Here is a 21,020-nt window from a genome sequence, read left to right on the forward strand (position 1 = left end):
TTTTTCACCAAAGCAATACTTTTCGAGTTATTTGCAAGTGAATATGTTCATTTTTCAACAAAATAACTACGTTTTTAGACGGTTTTTCGCAAATAACTCAATACGTAAGCATTTTGTCGAAAAAAATATTGTTAGCAAAACTATAGCCTATAAAAAAGTGAAAAAAATGGTGTATATATTAGGTCTCTATACCTAGCAAAAGCAGAGTTATAGATAATCAAAGATAGGTTCATATTCGAAAAATTCCAAATAGAATAATTCAATGTGAAATATCCAAATAATGAAGCATCCTTGGGGAAAACACATTACAACTTTCTTAAAGTGTAAAAAAAGCTTTATTTATGTTTTTATAAAAAAATTTCTAGCATCAAATGTAAGCAAGTTACGCTCAAAATAAAGTCGGTCCTTTTTGTTTGGCAAAAAAAATCAGGAAGATCACCCCCAATTAGTAATTTAAATGAAATTAATCGTTACCGCTTCAAAGGTTACTTTACTTATATGGTTTTTATATGATCTGTAAGTTTCATCGATTCAAAGTGCTTATTTTTGAAAAAATGTGGTTTTAAAGTAAAATTTTTAAAAATTTTAATTTTGAAAAAAATTATTTTTAAAAATTGTTAGAGATACCAAAAATCTTTACAATAAAAAAGTCGGCTTTTCTGAATATTTTCTATTTTTTTGTTTTTCTGTAAGACAAAAATTGGTTAAGATTCGGTGTTTCTAAATTTGCATACACTCGTGATAAGTGACTCGTTCAAGCCCATTTAACTACAGCTCTTTCAAAAATAAGGACTTTGAACCGATGAAACTTACAGATCATATGATCAATACATACGTGAGTAAAAAACTTGTGAAGTGGTAACAATTAAGTTCACTTGAAATTAGGGGGTGATTCTCCCGATTTCTTACCAAAAAAATGGACCAACTTTATTTTGAGTGTAACTTGTTTACTTTTTAGGCCTAAAATTTTTTTAACCCTTAGTTGCCGGATTATAAAAATAATACAAACTATTTAAATTTTTTGATGAAATATGTTCAAAAATACATTCAAAAAGAAGAATAATTTTTTTCAAAATTTTTCAAAACCTTTTAAGCAAAAAAACAGATGCGGTACTTTAAAGTACCGTCAGGCTGTGTAGAGTAATTTAGTGTGGTAGTAAGTTATTAGGTGACTAATGATAAATACAGAGAATTTTATCAATTTATTTGTAAAAAATACATCAATATTCAACATCGTGATATATATTAAAACAGTTCTTCTTCTCATTCGAACACAGATAAACTTTGCAGGTAGAACATGTTGAATGAGGTCGCGATTGAACACCTTGGCTGCTGCATACCTCACATCTACCTCTTTGGGCACCATATTTTACCCAGCGGGAGCCTCTATTTGAAAGGCGTACATCGGATGGGACTGAATAATATGTTTCTCTTCTTCTTCTTTCAGGGTACACATCACTATTCGGTCTTCGTCGTTTTGATGGAGTTTTCTGAAGTTTGTGAGCCATCAGGCCCATAGCAACTCCTCTTCGAAAATCTAAAAGAGATTGGAATATTATATAAGAATTAACGAATGCTATATCTATTAATCCCCAAAATAGCCTATGCCACCACTTCTTACTGCGTCTGTTTAGTCCATAAGCAGTTCTCAAACGATCAGCGTGGTCAACACCCCCCATGAATTTATTGTAAGCTTTTACAACCATGGGAGCAACAATATCAGCCTTAGCACCATCTTTTTGGGTCCTTTGACCAGTTATTCCCTCACACCCGTGGTAATTACTAGCGAAGTAAACAATTTTATTGTCCTTCCATTGCCACACTCCAATATCCATCGACGAAATCCTGTAATCAAAATCTCCGCGCTTCATGGATTTATCAACTGTCAAGTTCTTAGGAAGAAACTTTTTATTCGGTCTAATTGTTCCACATGCTAAAGTTTGTTCACTTTTTAACTTCTCTAACAAGGGTATGGAGGTAAAATAGTTATCGAAAAAAATCATTCTTTGCTTTCCCCATTCTTCTTCAGTAAGATGCAGAACTACACGGGCTCCTAGTCCAAAGTCCTTATAGTTTTCTTCAACTATGCTGTTTTTTCCCTGGTAAATTTCAAATTTCATAATATATCCATATTGATCGGAAAGACACCATAATTTGTAGGCTCTCTTGATAGGTTTGAGAGGATTGTACTGTTTTAGAGAGCTCCGTCCCTTGAAAAGTATTATCGATTCGTCAACCGAAAGCTCACATGTTCCTCTATAATTTCTTGAAAAATCTTCGTTCAATTTGTCTATCATTGGCCTTATTTTGAATAGTTTATCTTGAGTTTGTGTGTTAATATTAGTATTGTCGTTTATATGAAGATTGCTCAATATAGCATCAAACCTGTCTCTGCTCATTGCAGCTGGAACGATTGCAGTTTTTAGGTCTTCGCTATTAGACCAATAATGCCTCCAATTTGGTAACTTGTGATATCCCATGAAAATGTTTATTCCTAAAAATGTTATCAATTCATCTTTTTTTAGATTCAGAACCTTATTCCTTTGGACAGCATATAAGTTGCTCTGATAAACTATATCATCAATTATGGAACCTAAAAGGCAAATAAAGATGTCAGTTCCAGTTTCGCAACCAGCAAAATTATCCTCTGCTGTACGTGTTGGGTACATATATTCTGGATATGCAGTAGTTATTTCTCTTTTACGCCACTTTCTATCTAAAATTGCCTCATTCTGCTGACTCAAGTCAATTTCATGCATTGAATTTACCTCGACCTCGACATCTTCTGTTATACCACTTTCTATGGACTGAGTCACATCTTCTACTTCTAATGTACTTAAAGGTTCTGGTACAGCATTGTTAGAATTAAGTAATGCCTCATCATCATCATTATCTGATTCTTCGTCAGTTTGGAAATTTAGGTCATCCGGTATATCCTCAAACAAGAAATTGTCAACAATATTTAATAATTCCGCATCACTTAGAGGTTTTTTGCTAGTCCAGTCTATTTTTTTCCATCTAAAAAAAGAAACGGGTTGGAATATAATAAGAAACGATTTAGTCGCGAAACAAATTTATGTCCAGTAATAAATTACTTCCAAATGCCTGACGGTACTTTTAAGTCCGCAGCGAAAAGTATCAGTTTTCTCAAACATCAGTAATTATTTATCAAAAGTAAATACTTACGTTTGCACTCAAATGTTTCGTCTACGATATTATAATCAGTTATACCGAAATATCTACGTTGATAATTTTCAATTTATTGGCACATGTGTTACAGATGACAAATCACAACACAATACTTAGGTTATGCACTAATATCGTTATTGTTTTAGCGCTAAAACAATGTTGCCGGTTGATTGAAATTAACTTATATTATTCTCTATAAGGTACTTTAAAGTACCTATAGGAAAAAATAAAGGTAAATCTAAAGATGTGCTTTAGACGTATTTTTAAATAAGTGGTACTTTAAAGTACCGTCCGTCAACTACGGGTTAACAAAAATAAGCATTTTTTAAACATTTTAAAAAAGTTAAAATGAGTTTTCCCCAAAAAAATGCTTCGTTTTTTGGTTAAGGCACGTTAAAATATACGATTTGGAATTTGACGAATATGAACCTATTTTTCATTAGCTATAACTCTGCTTCTACTAGGTATATTGACCTAAGATGTACACCATATTTTTCATTTTATTACGTGCTATATTTTTGATAAGAATTTCTTTTTCGACCAAATACTTATTTTTTGAGTTATTTGCGAAAAACCGTCTGAAAACATGGTTATTTTGTAGAAAAATTAGCATATTCACTCGCAAATAACTCGAAAAGTATTAAATTGGTGAAAAAACTTTACAGAACAAAAGTTGCTTAGAATTAGTCATTTTACCCATTTCCGGGCGTATTTCAAACATATATTTTTCACCCCTAAAAGGGGGTGAAACTCACCCCTAGGGCAAAAGCACACATCCCCACAATATCACTTTTTTTCTTTGACTTGTTAGCTATGTCTCTGCCAAATTTCATGTCAATCCAAGCGGTTCTTTAAAATTTAGAGATTTTGCAATATTTGACCTTTAAAGAACGTACTATTACACAATTTTATGGTAAAAATGTTTTGTGATTATACAGGGTGTTTCATTGGGAAACGGAAATACTTTAACGGTGAATAGAGGTCACCGAGCCGGTTCTAGATAAACTACATTTTTTACTCTACCGATTTTTATAACCGAGTTACAGGGTGTTTTATCGATTTTGCCCATTTCGTTCCTAAGCCATAACTTTAGAACCACCCTGTATATTTTTTTGATATTTGGTACACATATGTCTCATTCAAAACCCAAAAGACCGGCATACTAACCATAAGAAAAATCCAGGTCCGGATTAACAAAAAATTATAATGTATTTGTGACCTTAAAACAACACCCTGTATATTCAAATTTTGGAAATCTGTTTGCACATTTGAAAAGAGCACAAAAAACTAAGTTTAATGGTTCTCTTCAGTTTTTCGGATAGACAATTTTATGACTTTAATTTTGAAATTATATTGAATTTTTTAAGAACTCTTTAAAAAAGGTATTATTAACTTTCAGTTATAAATTATTAAAGTTAATGAATAAATACCCATTTTAAAAATAATCAATACTTGTTTACCACATTGGAACGACCCAATTATTAATGACAAGAAAAATCCAGGTCCGGATTAACAAAAAAATATAAAGTAGTTGTGCCCTTAAACCAACACCCTGTATATTAAAATTTTGGAAAATAGTCTGCGCATTGTAAAAGACCGTAAAAAATTGTGATTACTTCATTTTATTTTTTTGCGCCGTTGATTTAATTACATCAATTTTTAATTTATATTGAAATTTTAAAGAACTAAAAACCAGGTATTATTTAAACCAGAGTTATAAAAATACTTAATACTTATTTATTACGCTGGCTTCATGGATTCTCTGTATTTGTAGCTCTATGCACATCATTAAAAATTAGAATTGCGAGAATTGGGATATTTTAATGATTTAGTAAAGAATTAAAAAAACAGCTATATCTAATAAAAAAAATTCGTTTAAACAATTCAACAACTTAACATGAATTAAAAATATTTTAACTATAACAGTGGCTCAAAATGTCCGCCATTTTGTTCAAAGCGGTTCCTTGCTCGTTTTAAAAGATTTCGAATCGATTTTCTAATTACATTGGGATTGTTCTTAATTTTTCTGGCAATATGATTTCAAAATTGCCGTAATTAAATTATCGGCGCAAAATTTTGACATGCACCTTTCGACGCAGTTTTTTATGCTCTTTTAAAATACGCAAACAAATTTTCAAACTTTCAATATACGTTGTTTCAAGGTCACAATTACTTTATATTTTTTGTTAATCCGGACCTAGATTTTCCTTGTGATTGGTAACTGGGTCGTTCCAATGTGGTAAATAAGTATTGATTATTTTTAAAATGAGTATTTATTCATTAACTTTAATAATTTATAACTAAAAGTTAATAATATCTGCTTTTTAATGTCAGAGTTCTTAAAAAATTCAATATAATTTCAAAATTAAAGTCATAAAATTTTATGGCCGAAGCGAACCATTAAAATTTCTTTTTTGTGCTCTTTTCAAATATGCAAACAGATTTTCAAAATTTGAATATACAGGGTATTTTTTTAAGGTCACAATTACTTTATAATTTTTTGTTAAGCTGGACCTGGATTTTTCTTATGGTTAGTATGTCGGTCTTTGGGGTTTGAATGAGACATATTATGTGTACCAAATATCACAAAAATATACAGGGTGGTTCTAAAGTTATGGCTTAGGAAAGAAATGAGCAAAATCGATAAAACACCCTGTAAATAGGTTATAAAAGTCGGTAGGGCAAAAAATGTACTATATCTAGAACCGGCTCGGTGACCTCTATTTACCATTAAAGTATTTCCGTTTCCCAATGAAACACCCTGTATAATCACGGACAAAAATATTGCATATAACATATGAAGTGAAATTTTTTGTGCTGCTATTCTTAGTACCCCCCCCCCCCAGTGTTTTAGGAATATGTTTTCTTTTCCGAATGCGATATTTTGTAGGGTCATATAAATGCCCTATCAGATTTAAATCTGAGGTAGCATAGTGCTATTAAGTAGTACTTCTTGGAAAGGACATACCGAACTTGTGGAGGTGATTGGGTGAATGACAGTTGACATTTACCTTAAAAATATTATAGAAGATCATGTTTAGCCATTTGCCAGCCATATTGGATATGATAGATTCGTCCTAATGCCCGTTTTCATGTCGCTAGAATAGTGAGTACTTACCACGATGAGATTCGATTTAAAAAATAAATATGTGGCTACCACTCACATAATGGCTATAGACTACCTATAGTCCATATTAGATTTAAATCCGATAGAGCAGTTATATGACACTATAAAACATCCTTTTCGAAAAAGAAATCCTATTCTTCTGACACTGGGGGACTAAGGATTGCAGCACAAAAAATTTCACATCACTTTAATATGCAATATTTTTGTCCGTGAGTGTATATAAAATATACATTATCCAAAATTATATAATACTTACCAATTGTTTGTATTTTTCGCGTAAATAGTACAGCGTCTGATTCTTGTTGCGGCCTCTCATCAGTTTTCTGACATATATGTACTCCGTTACCTAATAGACAATAAGAGTATATCGAATAACTTTTATTTAAATGTACAGATGGAGCAAATAACGATCCGTCTTTTTGTATAAAGTATTTGTCTTCGGTAGGGTCTTCCAGTACAATGGTATCTTCTGCACAGTTAAGTTGTCCACTTATAATACGATATTGCGATAATTCAGGAGATAATTTCAAAACTGTGCCATTTGAGATATTAAATGGAGGTTTCAGATCTGGCTCTCCACATCCTAATGCTTCAGAATTCCGTGTCATATCGTCAAAGCAACACTTCCTTATACATACTTTTGTTTCACAAATACACTTCAAAATTCTATAATCGTCCACAGAATTACTTGTCGCAAAAGTTGTGACAGATAAGTATTTTTTAAACTCGGAACATGGATCCTGCGCACACGAACACACCGGATAAATGATCAATAAACTTAAAGATATATATGTATCCATTGTAATCCTTTCTTCAGTAAAGTACAAAAATTTCATAATACAGTAATCGCGCGTTACTAACTTTATCGCAAATATTATAACCCAAGCTTAAACATAATAAGTATAAAACGGTCTGAATAAATTCTGTATCGGTCTAAGCAAGGACAACCACATTTTGAAATGTCGTCAATTTCTTCAACAGTTCGCCATTAATATGTATGTAAAAATTACATATATACATAATAACATTATATGTATATACACAATATATACATTTATTACAGAAAAGATTCCGTTCTGAGAATAGTATCGGCTAACTTTCAATTTCACCATCAACGTATGTGGGAATCCCGAGACATGCCATGCATGCATGAATACCTTAACATTCTAAAGTTGTGCTCACCACGAGGCGCCAAGCCTTAAGGCTAATTTTCACAGATCCGATATCCGAAGACACGAAATACGAATTTTTTTCGTACGATTATATTTGATTGTCGTATCCGAAATTTTTTGACATTTGTGTAATATGTCAGATTATTCCATGGATTGATATTTGATACAAATGTTTGCTGTTGGATATTGAACAGGAACAGATAGATAGTTTTATTTCGATTTTATTCTTATTATTGTTTGGGTCATCATGGATTCGTCAAATTATCTGTTTGAAGAGGATAAAAATGTGAGTTATTGTTAGAAGTACCATCACATCCATTTATAATTAACTGTTTTTAATGGGAAATAAGCCACAATTTTACTAAAAAATAAAATCATTTTTTTTTATTAAAATTGTGGCTTATTTCTCATTAAAAATAGTTAATTACAAAAATGCCACAAGAAAATAGTTTCAGACCAACATCCATTTATAATTACGATTTTGTTGTTCCATTTCAAATCAAAAACATAAAGTTCAAGACGTTCAAGATAGAATGTTAACAGTGTCAAAATTCATCCGATTTCGTGCAAAAGTTAAAATAATTTTAACTTCTTCCGATGACTTTTTAATTTCGTACGAAAACCCAACTGTCACCTTTCAGCCAATGAAATTCTCTGAAATTTCTGTCGTATCATCGTACCGTCGGACATCGGATCTGTGAAAATCCACCTTTAGGCGGCACACATAGTGGACGCGGTAGTAACCCAGTGAAGACGGGTAAAAGCGAGAGAGATCGTTTAATTTGTCAGTTGCGTCTACTACTTGTAGCAAAATGTCATCTTCCGATGAAGATATAATTGCTTTAGATTCTGTTTTGACTAAACTGAAAAGATGTATCTACATCCTAATCGAGAAAGATTAATTTATGGAGAATATCATCATCTAGTTCAAAAATTAAAAAAAGATATTGAACGATTCTTCCAGTATATGAGAATGACTCAAGAGACTTTTAATTATATTTTGGAGAAAGTGGAGTAGGAGAACTCGGGGCAAAGTGAACTATCTTTTTAAATTTTAAATTATTCGCGCCAGTAATACAGTTTCAAACGTAAATTTAATATATTTAAGTTGGTAACATTGTGCTTACGACGAGAACACGTTTGACGAAAGCTGCTAAGTTGTGGATGAAATTTTTATTTTATCGTGGTAAAATTCTAATCTGGTAAGTGTGTAATCTAATGTATAACTCAACTAGTTATTATTACATTCAAACGTTGTTAATCTATTGTGTTAGGCATCTAATTAGAGATAGTTTTGCAAGAAAACGAAGATGATATGTAGTGACAGTTTCACATTAACATCAAATGTCAAAAAAGTACCAGTGTGCGGTAAAGTGAAGTTTTTCGCAAGGGGCAAAGTGATCCTAGGTTCACTTTGCCCCCACTATTGTTTTGTAGTAGATAGATTTGTAGAATGTGTTTATTGTAGGTTGAAGGTTAGAAACTATATTTAGTCGGGATTTGTAAATCTCGGTTTAATAATTATCCGAGATTAATTTACTAATTCTTGTATCGCCTAAAATTAAACCAGATAAAAAAACTACTATAGATATATTATAAATTAGTTGTTTGCTGGAGTGAGTACACTTTTAATGTTGAAAATTTTTTCTTTAAGGTAAAATGGTTAGAACGTATGTTCGTAAAAGCAATCAACAGTCTTGGTCAGAGGAATCAATGAAAAATGCTATTGATGCTGTTCGGGAGGGAACATTAAAATATAAAGCAGCTGCTACACAGTTTAATGTGCCACCAGCAACGTTATTCCGAAGACTGAAACTAGATAGAACATCTGACCTGGCAGCAAAGAAAAGGCTGGGTAGATTTAGAACAGTATTTACGCCAGAACAGGAAAACGAATTGAATGAGCATGTACTTGACCTGGAACGACATTTAGTTTGGTTTAACGATTCAGAATTTTAGGCACCTTGCCTATCAATATGCTGAAAGAAATAATATTCCGCACACTTTTTCTCAAGAAAAACAACTAGCAGTAAGAGATTGGGTTTCCAAATTTATGCAAAGACACCATAACTTATCTCTTCGAACACCGGAGGCAACATCTGCAGCCCGAGAATCTGCATTTAATAAAGTAAATGTCAAAAAGTTTTTTGATCTTTTAAAACATCTTATGGATACTTACAAATTTTCTCCCAGTAGAATTTATAACTGTGACGAAACCGGAATTAGTACAGTTCCAAATAGACAATCCAAAGTGTTATCTCTTAAAGGAAAAAAAAACAGGTCGGTAGCCTCTCATCTGCAGAGCGAGGTACACTCATCACTGCAGAAATTTGTTTTAATGCAGCAGGTCAATATATACCACCACTGCTGATATTCCCTCGTGTAAAAAATAATCCCAACTTCTCAAGGAGTCCACCACCTGAAAGTATAGTAGTTCCTCATCCTTCAGGTTGGATGCAAAGTAATATTTTTGCACCAACATGGTTCACACATTTTATAAAATATGCTAAGCCAACAGAAGAAGACCCAGTGTTACTTATTTGTGAAGGTCATTCAACACATGTTAAAAATTTAGATTTGATTTTAATGGCAAGAAAAAGTAACGTTCACATTATTACAATTCCCCCACACACGTCTCATCGTTTGCAGCCTCTTGATGTTGCGTTTATGTTTCCGTTGAGTTCATATTATAGCCAGGGTGTTCAGAATTGGCTAAGAAATAATCCTGGTAAAGTCGTGACGATACATGATGTGAGCGAAATATTTGGTCAAGCATATATGAGAGCTGCAACACTTGAAAATGCTATATCCGTTTTTAAAAAAACGGGAATTTGTCCTTATGATAACAACATTTTCCCAGATATGGCATTTGCGGCTGCAGAGGTTACTGACCGTCCTCTTTTAACTCAAAATAATGACAATGGCGGTGTAGAAAATATCACTCGTGATACTGCAGATGTTGCCGACCGCTGTAATGTACCCAAAAATGATCATGTTTGGGCTGGAAGTTTCAGTACGGTTAGTAAGAAAAGCAGAACAAATGCAAATCTACCGCCACTATCCACTAATCAATTTTATGGACATACTTCACAAATAAAACAAACTCGTTCAACATCTAATGAAGTTCAAGGAGCTGTCAAAAATTCAAATATTTTAGACAACTTGGTGCCATCAAGAGATGTATCGCCTATCCATAAACCCTCTAGCTCGTCACATTATCAACTGTAAAATGTTTCGGTAGCTAACGAACTCCATACCACAAGCTCAGCCAATTTTAGCCAAGCGATATCTCCAAGAGATATAATGCCTGTCCCTAAAGTAGCTCCTAAAACTGCTCTGAGAAAAGAAAGAAAAAAAGGATCTACAACGGTAATAACATCTTCCCCTTACCTTGCTGATCTGAAGGCAGAAAAAGAACAACAGAAGGCAAAAATAGTGAAAAAAGAAAAAAAAGTTGCAGTAAAACGAAAAATTGCTATTCCTGAATCTTCTGACTCCGAAGACCATGATGTTGATGATGCCCACTTGTGCGAAGATTCCAGTGACACGGAAACCTTCAGTGATGAAGATGTTGAAATTTTGCAAACAAACCAGCTTACTGCAGTTCCAACGAAAAATGTGTTTGCCGAAGATTTTATATTAGTTCAACTAACTAATGATAAAATAAGAAAAGAATTTGTTGCCCAAGTTTCATCCATTAAAAAATGGGTATGAAGTAAAATTTATGAGACAGTACAGAGGAAACTAAAACATCTTAACATATATCAAATATAAATATACAAAATACTTTTGGTATCTGGTTCGATGGTAACTTCATGATATCGATTGGTTCTGTTGGTTCTGCAACTGGCTCTGGTGTTGTAGGTGTTCAGGGCCACCAGGCGTACAGGTGTTGGTCGTTGCAGTCTGGATGATTTGGTTGCAGTCTAGATTTCATGTTCCTCGTTCTTGTATCGCCGGCCATTGAGGATTGTTGACGCTCCCGGAGGGAGGACGGTGATCTTTTATCCCAAAAACTAGAAGAATCAGTGCCGGATTTACCACTAGGGCGACTAGGCCGCGGCCTAGGGCCGCAAGAAAAAGAGGGCCGCAGCGTTTTGTAAAAAAAACTTTTTTGGTAAAAAAATTTTACTAATTGAATTGAAATCAGTAAACATATTTTCAAATAAGAGAATGGCTATTCTACTAAACACGTGGTACGGTATTTTACAACGTTTTGACAAGAGTAGCAAAACATTAACTGCTACAGACTTGAATGTTACTTGCAACATACAAATCTCTAAAGATTAACGGATTTTACAATGAATATGTAAATATGTATTTATGTAAATTACACCAGTTTTTAGTTAAACGATAGGGGAAGTCGGGGCAAAGTGAACCAGTTAAGATTTGTCAAATAATATGACTTATACGAAAATAATAATTAAGACTATTTTTTGTTCATACGATAGCAAAACCATTTGGCTACATAATCCAATACCTAAAAACTAAAAAACAGTTTTATGTAATATGCTGTAAACATATTTCCCAAAAGTCGCAAAAAGTTCACTTTGCCCCTCAGGTGGGGCAAAGTGAACTTTGGTATTGGGGCAAAGTAAAACATATCAGATCAATTAAATATTTAATCAGGAAATACAATTAAACAAACTTAAAACATAAAAGATTCTATATAAACTGGATTTTTCCATATCTGAGTCTTTTAGAGCGAAACTTTCCCATGATTTGAGATGCAGTTATTACCGGGATATCATCTACCTCTGGAAAGACGAATATGTTCCAGTTTCCTCTGTACATTAAAATCCGTAAATGTTTAACCGTAAGCCGAAACCGCCTTCACTGTGTTCGCCGACTTACTCCGATCAATGTATCGTACCCATGTATCCAATACCAGTTAAAATATGCAATATTTTAAATACTGTCGGCAAACGTACAACAAACACTGAGTAAATACGAAGGGGGACGACAACAATAGATACTAGGCGAGGATACAATCCATTACTCTCCGTAGTGAGCAAACCCTAAGGGTGTCGACGGAAGATACCACATGTACCCAGTGGTGTATGTTACCGGCCAAACCCGATTTAAGGACAAACTAGTTTGTCCTAACCGCGATAGGACAAACTAGTTTAGCCTAGGTCACATTAGTTTATACTGATATTAATACGAACACTGCAGGATAAACTAGTACGGCCTAATATAAACATTATAGTATACCTACAGAACCAAAATAAATACTCTGTAATACAAACAATAATATTATAAACAAGCTGAAAATGCGAGCATTATCATAACGAAAACTTTGTTAATTTACGTATTTTAATTCATAATATGGAAAATTGCTATTATGAAAAGTTGTTTAGAATTAAAAATTATGTTTTAATGTGCAATTATATCATTCTAATTTAAATGTTGTGAACTATAAAGGTACTTTACTCTTGATCGAAATTCAAATTTCTTATATACCTCGTATAAAATTAATAAAATTGGATATATGATGGTTGTCTCATAAATCTTCGACCATGAAGAGCTTTTTATGAAGAATAACTTTTCTTCGCCAAATTAAAAATAAAAGAGTTATAAATGAAAATGTTGTTGGTATCCATAATTTGAGAAAAATCTTCAAATATTTTTTTCCATTAGAAGGATGTAACTGCACATATTAGACCATAATTTTTTATTCCAAACAACATTTCATATAGTCGGTTCGCTAAACTCAGACACAACTGGCTAGTGATTTTAGTCAGTAATTTTACCAATTTGGCAAAAAAATAATTACTAAATAATTAATAATTACTAAATAATTAGGGACCGTTCAAGTATTACGTAACGCAGGTTGGGGGGAGGGGAGGTCAAAAATCTTCAAAAATTGCGTTACGCAATAGTTAAACTCCCATAAGAGTGCGTTACGTAGGGGACGGGGGTTAAAAATCTGCAAAAATCGCGTTACGTAATACTTGAACGCTCCCTTAGTAATCTTGCCAATTTTGGCAAAATTGGCAAAAAACAAAAAAATTACCTACTAAAATCACTGAGTTTAGCGAAATGACTATAATAACAATTTTCATTTCATAACAAATAGAACAGTCCATTAAAGGGGAGGCCGTATACTCATATTATAGATATACCTTTTAGTACATTCTTTCACGGTTTTTGCTCTAAATTTTAAATAACCGTTTGGATTGACATGAAATTTGGCATTCGCATAGCTTACATGTCAAAGAAAAAAAATGATATTGTGCTGATGTGTGCTTTTGCCCTGGGGGTGACTTTCACCCCCTCTTGGGGGTGAAAAAATATATGTCCAAAATAATTCCGGAAATGGGTAAACTGACTAATTTTAAGTAACTTTTGTTCTATAGAGCTTTTTCACCAAGTCAACACTTTTCGAGTTATTTTGCGAGTGAATATGTTCATTTTTCAACCAAGTAACCACATTTTTAGACGGTTTTTCGCAAATAACTCAAAAAGTAAGTATTTTGTCGAAAAAAACGTTCTTAGCAAAAATATAGCCTGTAAAAAAGTAACAATTATGGTGTACGCGTTAGGTCTCTGGACCTCGTAGAACCAGAGTTATAGCCAATGAAAAATAGATTCATATTCGCCAAATTTCAAATAGAATATTTCGACGTGAAATATCCAAAAAATTAAGCACTTTTTGGGGAAAACCAATTATAACTTTTTTAAAGTGTTTAAAAAACGCTTTATTTCTGTTTTTATAAAAAGTTTCTAGCATTAAATTTAAGCAAGTTACGGTCAAAATAAAGTGGTCCCTTTTGTTTTGGCAAAAAAAAAATCGGGAAAACCACCCCCCAATTAGCAACTTAAATGAAATTAATCGTTACCGCTCCACAAATTATTTTACTTATGTTGTGTTTATATGATGTGTAAGTTTCGTAGGTTCAAAGTGCTTATTTTTGAAAAAATTTGGTTTTAAAGTAAAATTTTTAAAAAATTTAATTTTGAAAAATATGCTTTTTTTCAAAATAACTTAAAAATTGTTAGAGATACCAAAAAACCTCGAAAAACAAAAAAAGTCAGCATTGCTTTTCTGAATATCATGTATTTTTTGTTTTTCTGTTAGACAAATTATTAAGATTTGGTGTTTCTAAATTTGCATACATTCGTGATCAGTGACTCGTTTAACCCCTTTTAACTACATCCCTTTCAAAAATAAGGACTTTTAACCGATGACACTTACAGATCATATTAACAATATATACACGGGTCAAGAACCTTGTGAAGTCGTAACGATTAAGTTTATTTAAGATACTAATTAGGGGGTGATTTTCCCGATTTTTTTACCAAACAAAAAGGAACTAACTTTATTTTGAGCGTAACTTGTTTACTTTTGATGCTATAATTTTTTTTATAAAACAAAAATGACACTTTAAATAAGTTGTATTGAATTTTCCCCGAAATGCGCTTCATTTTTGGTCATTTCACGTTAAAGTATTCCATTTGGAATTTGACGAATATGAACCTATTTTTCATTAGCTATAACTCTGCTTATACTAGGTATAGAGACGTGATATATACACCATTTTTTTTATTTTTACAGGCTATATTTTTGCTAAGAATGTTTTTCGACAAATTACTTATTATTTGAGTTATTTGCGAAAAACCGTCAAAAAGCGTGGTTATTTTGTTGAAAAAATGAACATACCTATTCACTGGCAAATAACTCGAAAAGTATTGACTTACTGAAAAAACTCTATAAAACCGAAGTTACTTAAAATTAGTTAGTTTATCCATTTCCGGACTTACTTTGGACGAATATTTTTTTCACCCCCAAAAGGGGGTGAAAACCACCCCCAGGGCAAAAGCACATATCGGCACAATATCACTTTTTTTCTTTGACTTGTTAGCTATGTGTATGCCAAATTTCATGTCAATCCAAGCGGTTCTGTATAATTAAGAAGTTTTGTAATATTTTACCGTTAAAGAACGGACTATTTTTAAAATTGTTAATAAATTATTGCTTTCAAAATATACTCAAATTGTATTTTTATATATGTCATTGATATTTTATTAATACTTTATTTAAAATTTAGTTTCACATTCACGACGTGTCAAACTCAAATAATGTAAATAACCTATGCTTTGCTTAACAAAAAATTCAGATTAAAAAACTAGCAACGATTTTAGCTGACGTTTAGTGTGTCGGAAGAAAATAAAAGGATTGTGACGTCACATTTTAGATTTTGAAGTCGATTATCTTGAAGACAATTAGAGATATCGAAATGCCGTTTTCACATTTAAATTCAGAAGACAAAACTAGATAAGAATCCATCAATAAATCTGCTCTAAGTATTACAGGAGCGGCAACGCAATAACACACAGACTTTGCGAATTTATAAACGAAAAGTTTTCGTTGAAAAGAATCTGTGTTTTCTAACTCGAGCGCTTAAAATTGCCGATTTCTGTGGTCCTCGTGGCAAGTTGACATTAGATGCACAACTAAAAGTTTATTATAGTTCATTTTCTTAAACGTCACAGTTGTCAAAACTAGGAAACTCGTAAGTAAACACAAACGAAATACCTGAAAATTATTCTCAGTATAATAATACAGGTAGAATATTCCCGATGTAATAATATTGGACAGAATTAAACACGTGATGAAAAATCTTAGTATACGACTGGAAATTAGAATCATTAAAAAATAATCGCTGAAAGTTTTATTTTTGTAGGTCTCTATTGGTCAGAATCTCTATCAATGAAATGGTCAAATTAAATAAAACCATAACCTGTTTTGTATAACTTACCAATTGACTGTATAATTCGCATACATATAACATATTTCGATTCAACATTAGGTTGGGTACTCGGTTCTGAAGTGTTCAGACATACAAGTCCTAACTTGTCTACAAGGCAGTAGGTGTGTATGGAATGAGATATATTGGATACCGAAGAATACAGGGAACCATTCTTTTGTATAAAATAGTCATCCATTTCATGTGAAAATATTTGATCATCTGATACACAAGGATGCCCACTTATAACAAAATAATCTGGCGAATCAGATGTTAAGTACAGTTCTGAGTTATTGTAAAATTTAAATAGAGGCTTCATATCTTCCTTCCCACATCCTAGCGCTGTGTAATTCAGTTCACTCTTTTCAGAACAACAACGCCGTATGCAGTTCCTTACTTGACAAATACATCCCCAAATGGTACCATCGCCCATAAAATAATGGTTTTTTTCAAACGTCATATTTTGAAAAATGTATTTGGTTCCACTTTTCGTTCCAGTGGAAATGTCAACACTTAACGATTTCAGACAAGGGTGATTTTCGAATGAATATACCAAATATATCATTATGAAAGTGAAGCTAATTCGTTGATACATTCTACAATTTTCTTAAGAAAGGTAATCACTACGAACTTTCTGCATAAAGTATCTTGTAACTGGATACTCGACACTAATGATACACGTTTTTACTTTATAAAATTATTATTAGAGAATTAATCTACCTACTGTTTACATATACTATAACTAATTGAATTAATTTTTCATGTATGACGTTTAAGCATTTCCGGAGTGGCCCACTGGCACTCGGGCCCGCGGGCCGGTGCGTCTTTTTACTATAACGCTAAAAAAACATTTTGTACATGTACCCAAAGATAACGCAGCTTCCTACGGTTTTAGTCCAAGTAATGAAGCTTAAAATAGGACAAATCCTCGCAATTTTTACAGAACCTCGATTGGCTTGAAAATTTGAGAATAAGTAGTGGATAGTCCAAGGATCAAAATCTATATCATGCCAAAAGACGCTTTTACCATGGGGGTGGTTGCCACCCCATCTCGGAGGTGGAAATTTTTTATTATATTTTGACCGCAAAAGTTGGCAAAAACATTCATTCTAAGCAAAAAAAGTTCTATACATTTTTTTGATAAAATTAATAGTTTTCGATTTATTCGCTATCGAAAGTATTAGTTTTATATCGAAAAAATCAATGTTTTTAATCAGTTTTCTGTTAATAACTCAAAAAGTTTTCGTTTTATCAAAACAACTTTGATTAACAAAAATGTAATGTTTTTTTTTAATTTTCTTTAGGACCAATAGTAATCGAGCTATACTTTATTATATGTTAGCTCTTCTGCGTCAAATGCTAAATATTGTAGTTTCAAAGTCAAAAGACGGGAAAACTATGCATTTTTCGAGGATAAGTTGGTCAAACTAATTTAAATTATTTAAAAATATCTATCTTCAGAAATAAAACAAAATGTCTCGGGCTCAAAAATTGAGTAATTTATAATGAAAAGCATGTCAGTCTCTATTTTTTCAGCAAAAAAGTGATCGGAAACAAACCCCTAATCACCATTCTAATTGAGGGGCTTATATGCTAAGGGATACAAGTGACAAAATATTTTAAACTGAGTTAAGTGCACAAAATAATACTAGATAGTATTTAAAATTTAGTGGAAAAGAGATACAGATGAATTAAACTACTGGTAGCGACATATCGCAGGTTCCAGTTTGACTACTTACGAAATATTTAAAAACAGTTTGCGGCAAACAGGTATAACTTCATTTGTATCTCTTTGCCTGTAAGGTGTTGGATATTATTTTTGGTGATTTGTTTAGTATCTATGCAAACCAAGCCCTTAAAAAAGTATTCAAAATAAGTGAAATAATAACACAAAATGTACCAAGTAAGTTTTCATAAATAAAAATGTTTAATTTTTGCGTAATTTTTCTTTTGTTTTAGTTTAAGAATTTAAGAAATTTGTAGGTACTTAAGTGGCAAAGAGAAACAAGTGCAAAATTTAAAGCATAGGGGTACAAATGCGAACATTTTTTTCCAAATTTCAAATATTTTGAATGAAAATAAATACTAACTTTACAAAAACTTTTACAATTAGATAAACAAAAGGTATAAAATTAATTCTAAATAAGTTTTTAAGTGATTAATTTGCTGTAGAATTTACTATGTAAATTTAATTTAGACTTCGTTTTTCTCAATTGAACCATTTTATCACTTGTACCCCTTAGCATCTGGGCCCCTCAATTAAAATTAGTCATTAACCTTATTTGGTCTTCTTTATTTATGTAGTATTAATAGGTTCTAGAAGTTTGACCGGCTTAGAATGATTAGTTTTTAAAGAATGGTGTTAAAAGCGAATAACGAATTTTTGTAGTTTGGTAAAAAATGCTATTTTCTTCAGAATAGAAACATTAGCATCAAAAATATGAAAAAATGTTTAAATATGAAATTGTAGCTTAATAATTCCAAGAACTTGGTTGGCAAAAATTATTTCTACTGCAAAAATTTAGTGATCTATTGACAATTAAAACTTGTAATAACATGCAAAAATCACCTTTACCAACCCTTTCAAAGTCACCTCTTTTTGCGAGTGAGGATTTTAAAAGGATTTAATGTTAATAGGCTTAAAAAACTTGTAAAAACCTACAACAATTTTTTTTACCAAACTTTCTAAGATAAAAAACAAAAAAGTTACCGTTAAAAAATCAATATATTTTTTTGAAAAAAAGGAGAAATCCAGTTGGAAGCATAATAATGTTAAGTTAGCGATGTTTTTAGACATTGGTCTTGTTCATTCTTCTGTGTATTATTATTAGATTCTAGAAGTTTGACTAGCTTAGAATGATTAGTTTTTAAACAACTGGAGTTAAAAGCGAATAACGAATTTTTGTAGTTTGGTAAAAAATGCCATTTTCTTCAGAATCGAAATTAGACATAAGACAAAATGTTTAATATGAAGTTGTAGGTTATTTAATTCCCAAGAACTTGGTTTGAAAAATTTTTTCTACGGCAAAAATTGAGTGAATCGTAAATGAGTATATCGAAAAACATTGATTTTTTCGATATAAAACTAACACTTTCGATAGCGAGTAAATCGAAAACTATATTAATTTTATCAAAAAAATGTATAGAACATTTTTTGCTCAGAATAAATGTGTTTATCAACTTTTGCGGTCAAAATATAATAAAAAATTTCCACTCCCGAGATGGGGTGACAACCACCCCTATGGTAACCGCGCCTTTCGGCATCATATAGATTTTGATCATTGGACTATCCACTACTTATTCTCAAATTGTCAAGCAAATTGATCCATTCTGTAAAAATTTCGAGGTGAAAAGCTTCGGTTCCTGAACTATTTTGCTAAAAAAAATTTTTGAAGTTATACTTCCGTAGGAGTGATTGGGAAAAATGTGAGTGAATTTTTATAAAAACGACAGTATGAACTACTCGTACACAGACAGTGTGAAGTTAGTTGCTAAATCTTTCAAGTTACGTATGTATCAGTGCAAATAAAGTGTGAAAAAAATATATTGGTGTTTTTAGTGAATATATTTATTATAATTTTTGATCTTTGGATTTGTCTTCGCTGGGAATAGAATAGTAAGTACTAAAATATGAAGAAAAGAATTAAAAAGCAATCTTAATATTATTTGTTCAATGTGTCAAAATAATTCATTTTGAAATCAATTTTACGGTCATAGCATACTGACTTACACGGTTGTCGCTCGATAGCTGTAGTCAAGCAGTGTTTAGCACAGCTAAGTTTCGGGAGGGTGACTGCTTAGGAACACCTCATGTTGTTGCCTTGCCTTACTTTGTTTTAATTTTCGTCTTTTTAAAATAAAAATTTTTGGAAACTAGTAAGTATTAAAATTAGTTTAATATTTAAATAAAATACAAATAAACTGTTTAAAGTATATGTATCTCGTTGAAATCATATAATAGAAGCATAACTTCTTACGTGTGTAAAAAGTACACACACATTTTTTTAACTTGATTTCGATTTTGCCGTTTGATTGATTCATTGGTGAAACTGTGATGTAGAAACAATATTACTTTGAGTCTGAAAATTAGAATAGTGAGATGTTATGTGACCTCTACTCATTTGTACGTCGAAGATTGGACTTTAACGGATACACTTCTCAAGAAACTGGAAGCTTTTGAAATCTGGGTATATTGGAGAATCCTACGAATAAATTGGGTGGATAGAGTTCATAACGAAGTTGTTTTGCATCGGATTGGGAAATTTATGGAAGTCGTCAGAACAGTAGTTAAAAATGGCAAACTTGAATATTGTGCATATGTTATGCAACACCCGGAGAGATACAATATACTCCATTTAATAATATGTACAGGGCAAGATAGACGGAAAAAGAGGGCCAGGGCGAAGAAGAACGTCATGGCTTAAAAACCCGAGAGAATGGTTTAACAGATCCTCTGTATCCCTTTCTGAGCTGCCGTCAATAAAATTACTATAGCCAATTTGATAATCAAAATGATCAATTGAGTATGGTGTTTTTGAAAATCACAACTCGTTGCATCGAAAATTGGAAAAGATATTGTAGAAACACGAGAACTGGTAGTAATTACAAACAAATGCAGCAGCCTGAAATTCTCATTAAAAGATGGTTTCATTATGTATCAAATCCCCATTTCATAAGAGTTATAAATAGATTGAGATGTAATCATGTTCTTACCCCCTTCATATGTACAGTTTGGGTCTCACAGAATCACCTGTCAGTGTGGAAAAGAAGGTGATCTACTAC

The 21,020-nt window shown here is 32.1% G+C and overlaps 1 protein-coding gene across 5 annotated transcripts in view; it reads right to left on the minus strand.

Moving 5' to 3' along the window:
* LOC126889954 (G-protein coupled receptor Mth2-like) overlaps positions 1–21,020 on the minus strand; it is a 595,837-nt gene that overhangs the window by 464,427 nt on the left and 110,390 nt on the right. The window contains exon 1 of one of the 5 annotated variants that reach the window (XM_050658716.1): positions 6,573–7,167. The exons of the other annotated variants lie outside the window; for them this stretch is intronic. Within the exon in view, the coding sequence (XP_050514673.1) occupies positions 6,573–7,152 (580 nt within the window). The 5' untranslated portion in view covers positions 7,153–7,167. Of the gene's footprint in view, positions 1–6,572; positions 7,168–21,020 lie in introns of those variants that run through there. 5 annotated transcript variants of the gene reach the window in all.

Source organism: Diabrotica virgifera, chromosome 8 (genome assembly GCF_917563875.1).
Source record: "Diabrotica virgifera virgifera chromosome 8, PGI_DIABVI_V3a".
Classification (NCBI taxonomy): domain Eukaryota; kingdom Metazoa; phylum Arthropoda; class Insecta; order Coleoptera; family Chrysomelidae; genus Diabrotica; species Diabrotica virgifera.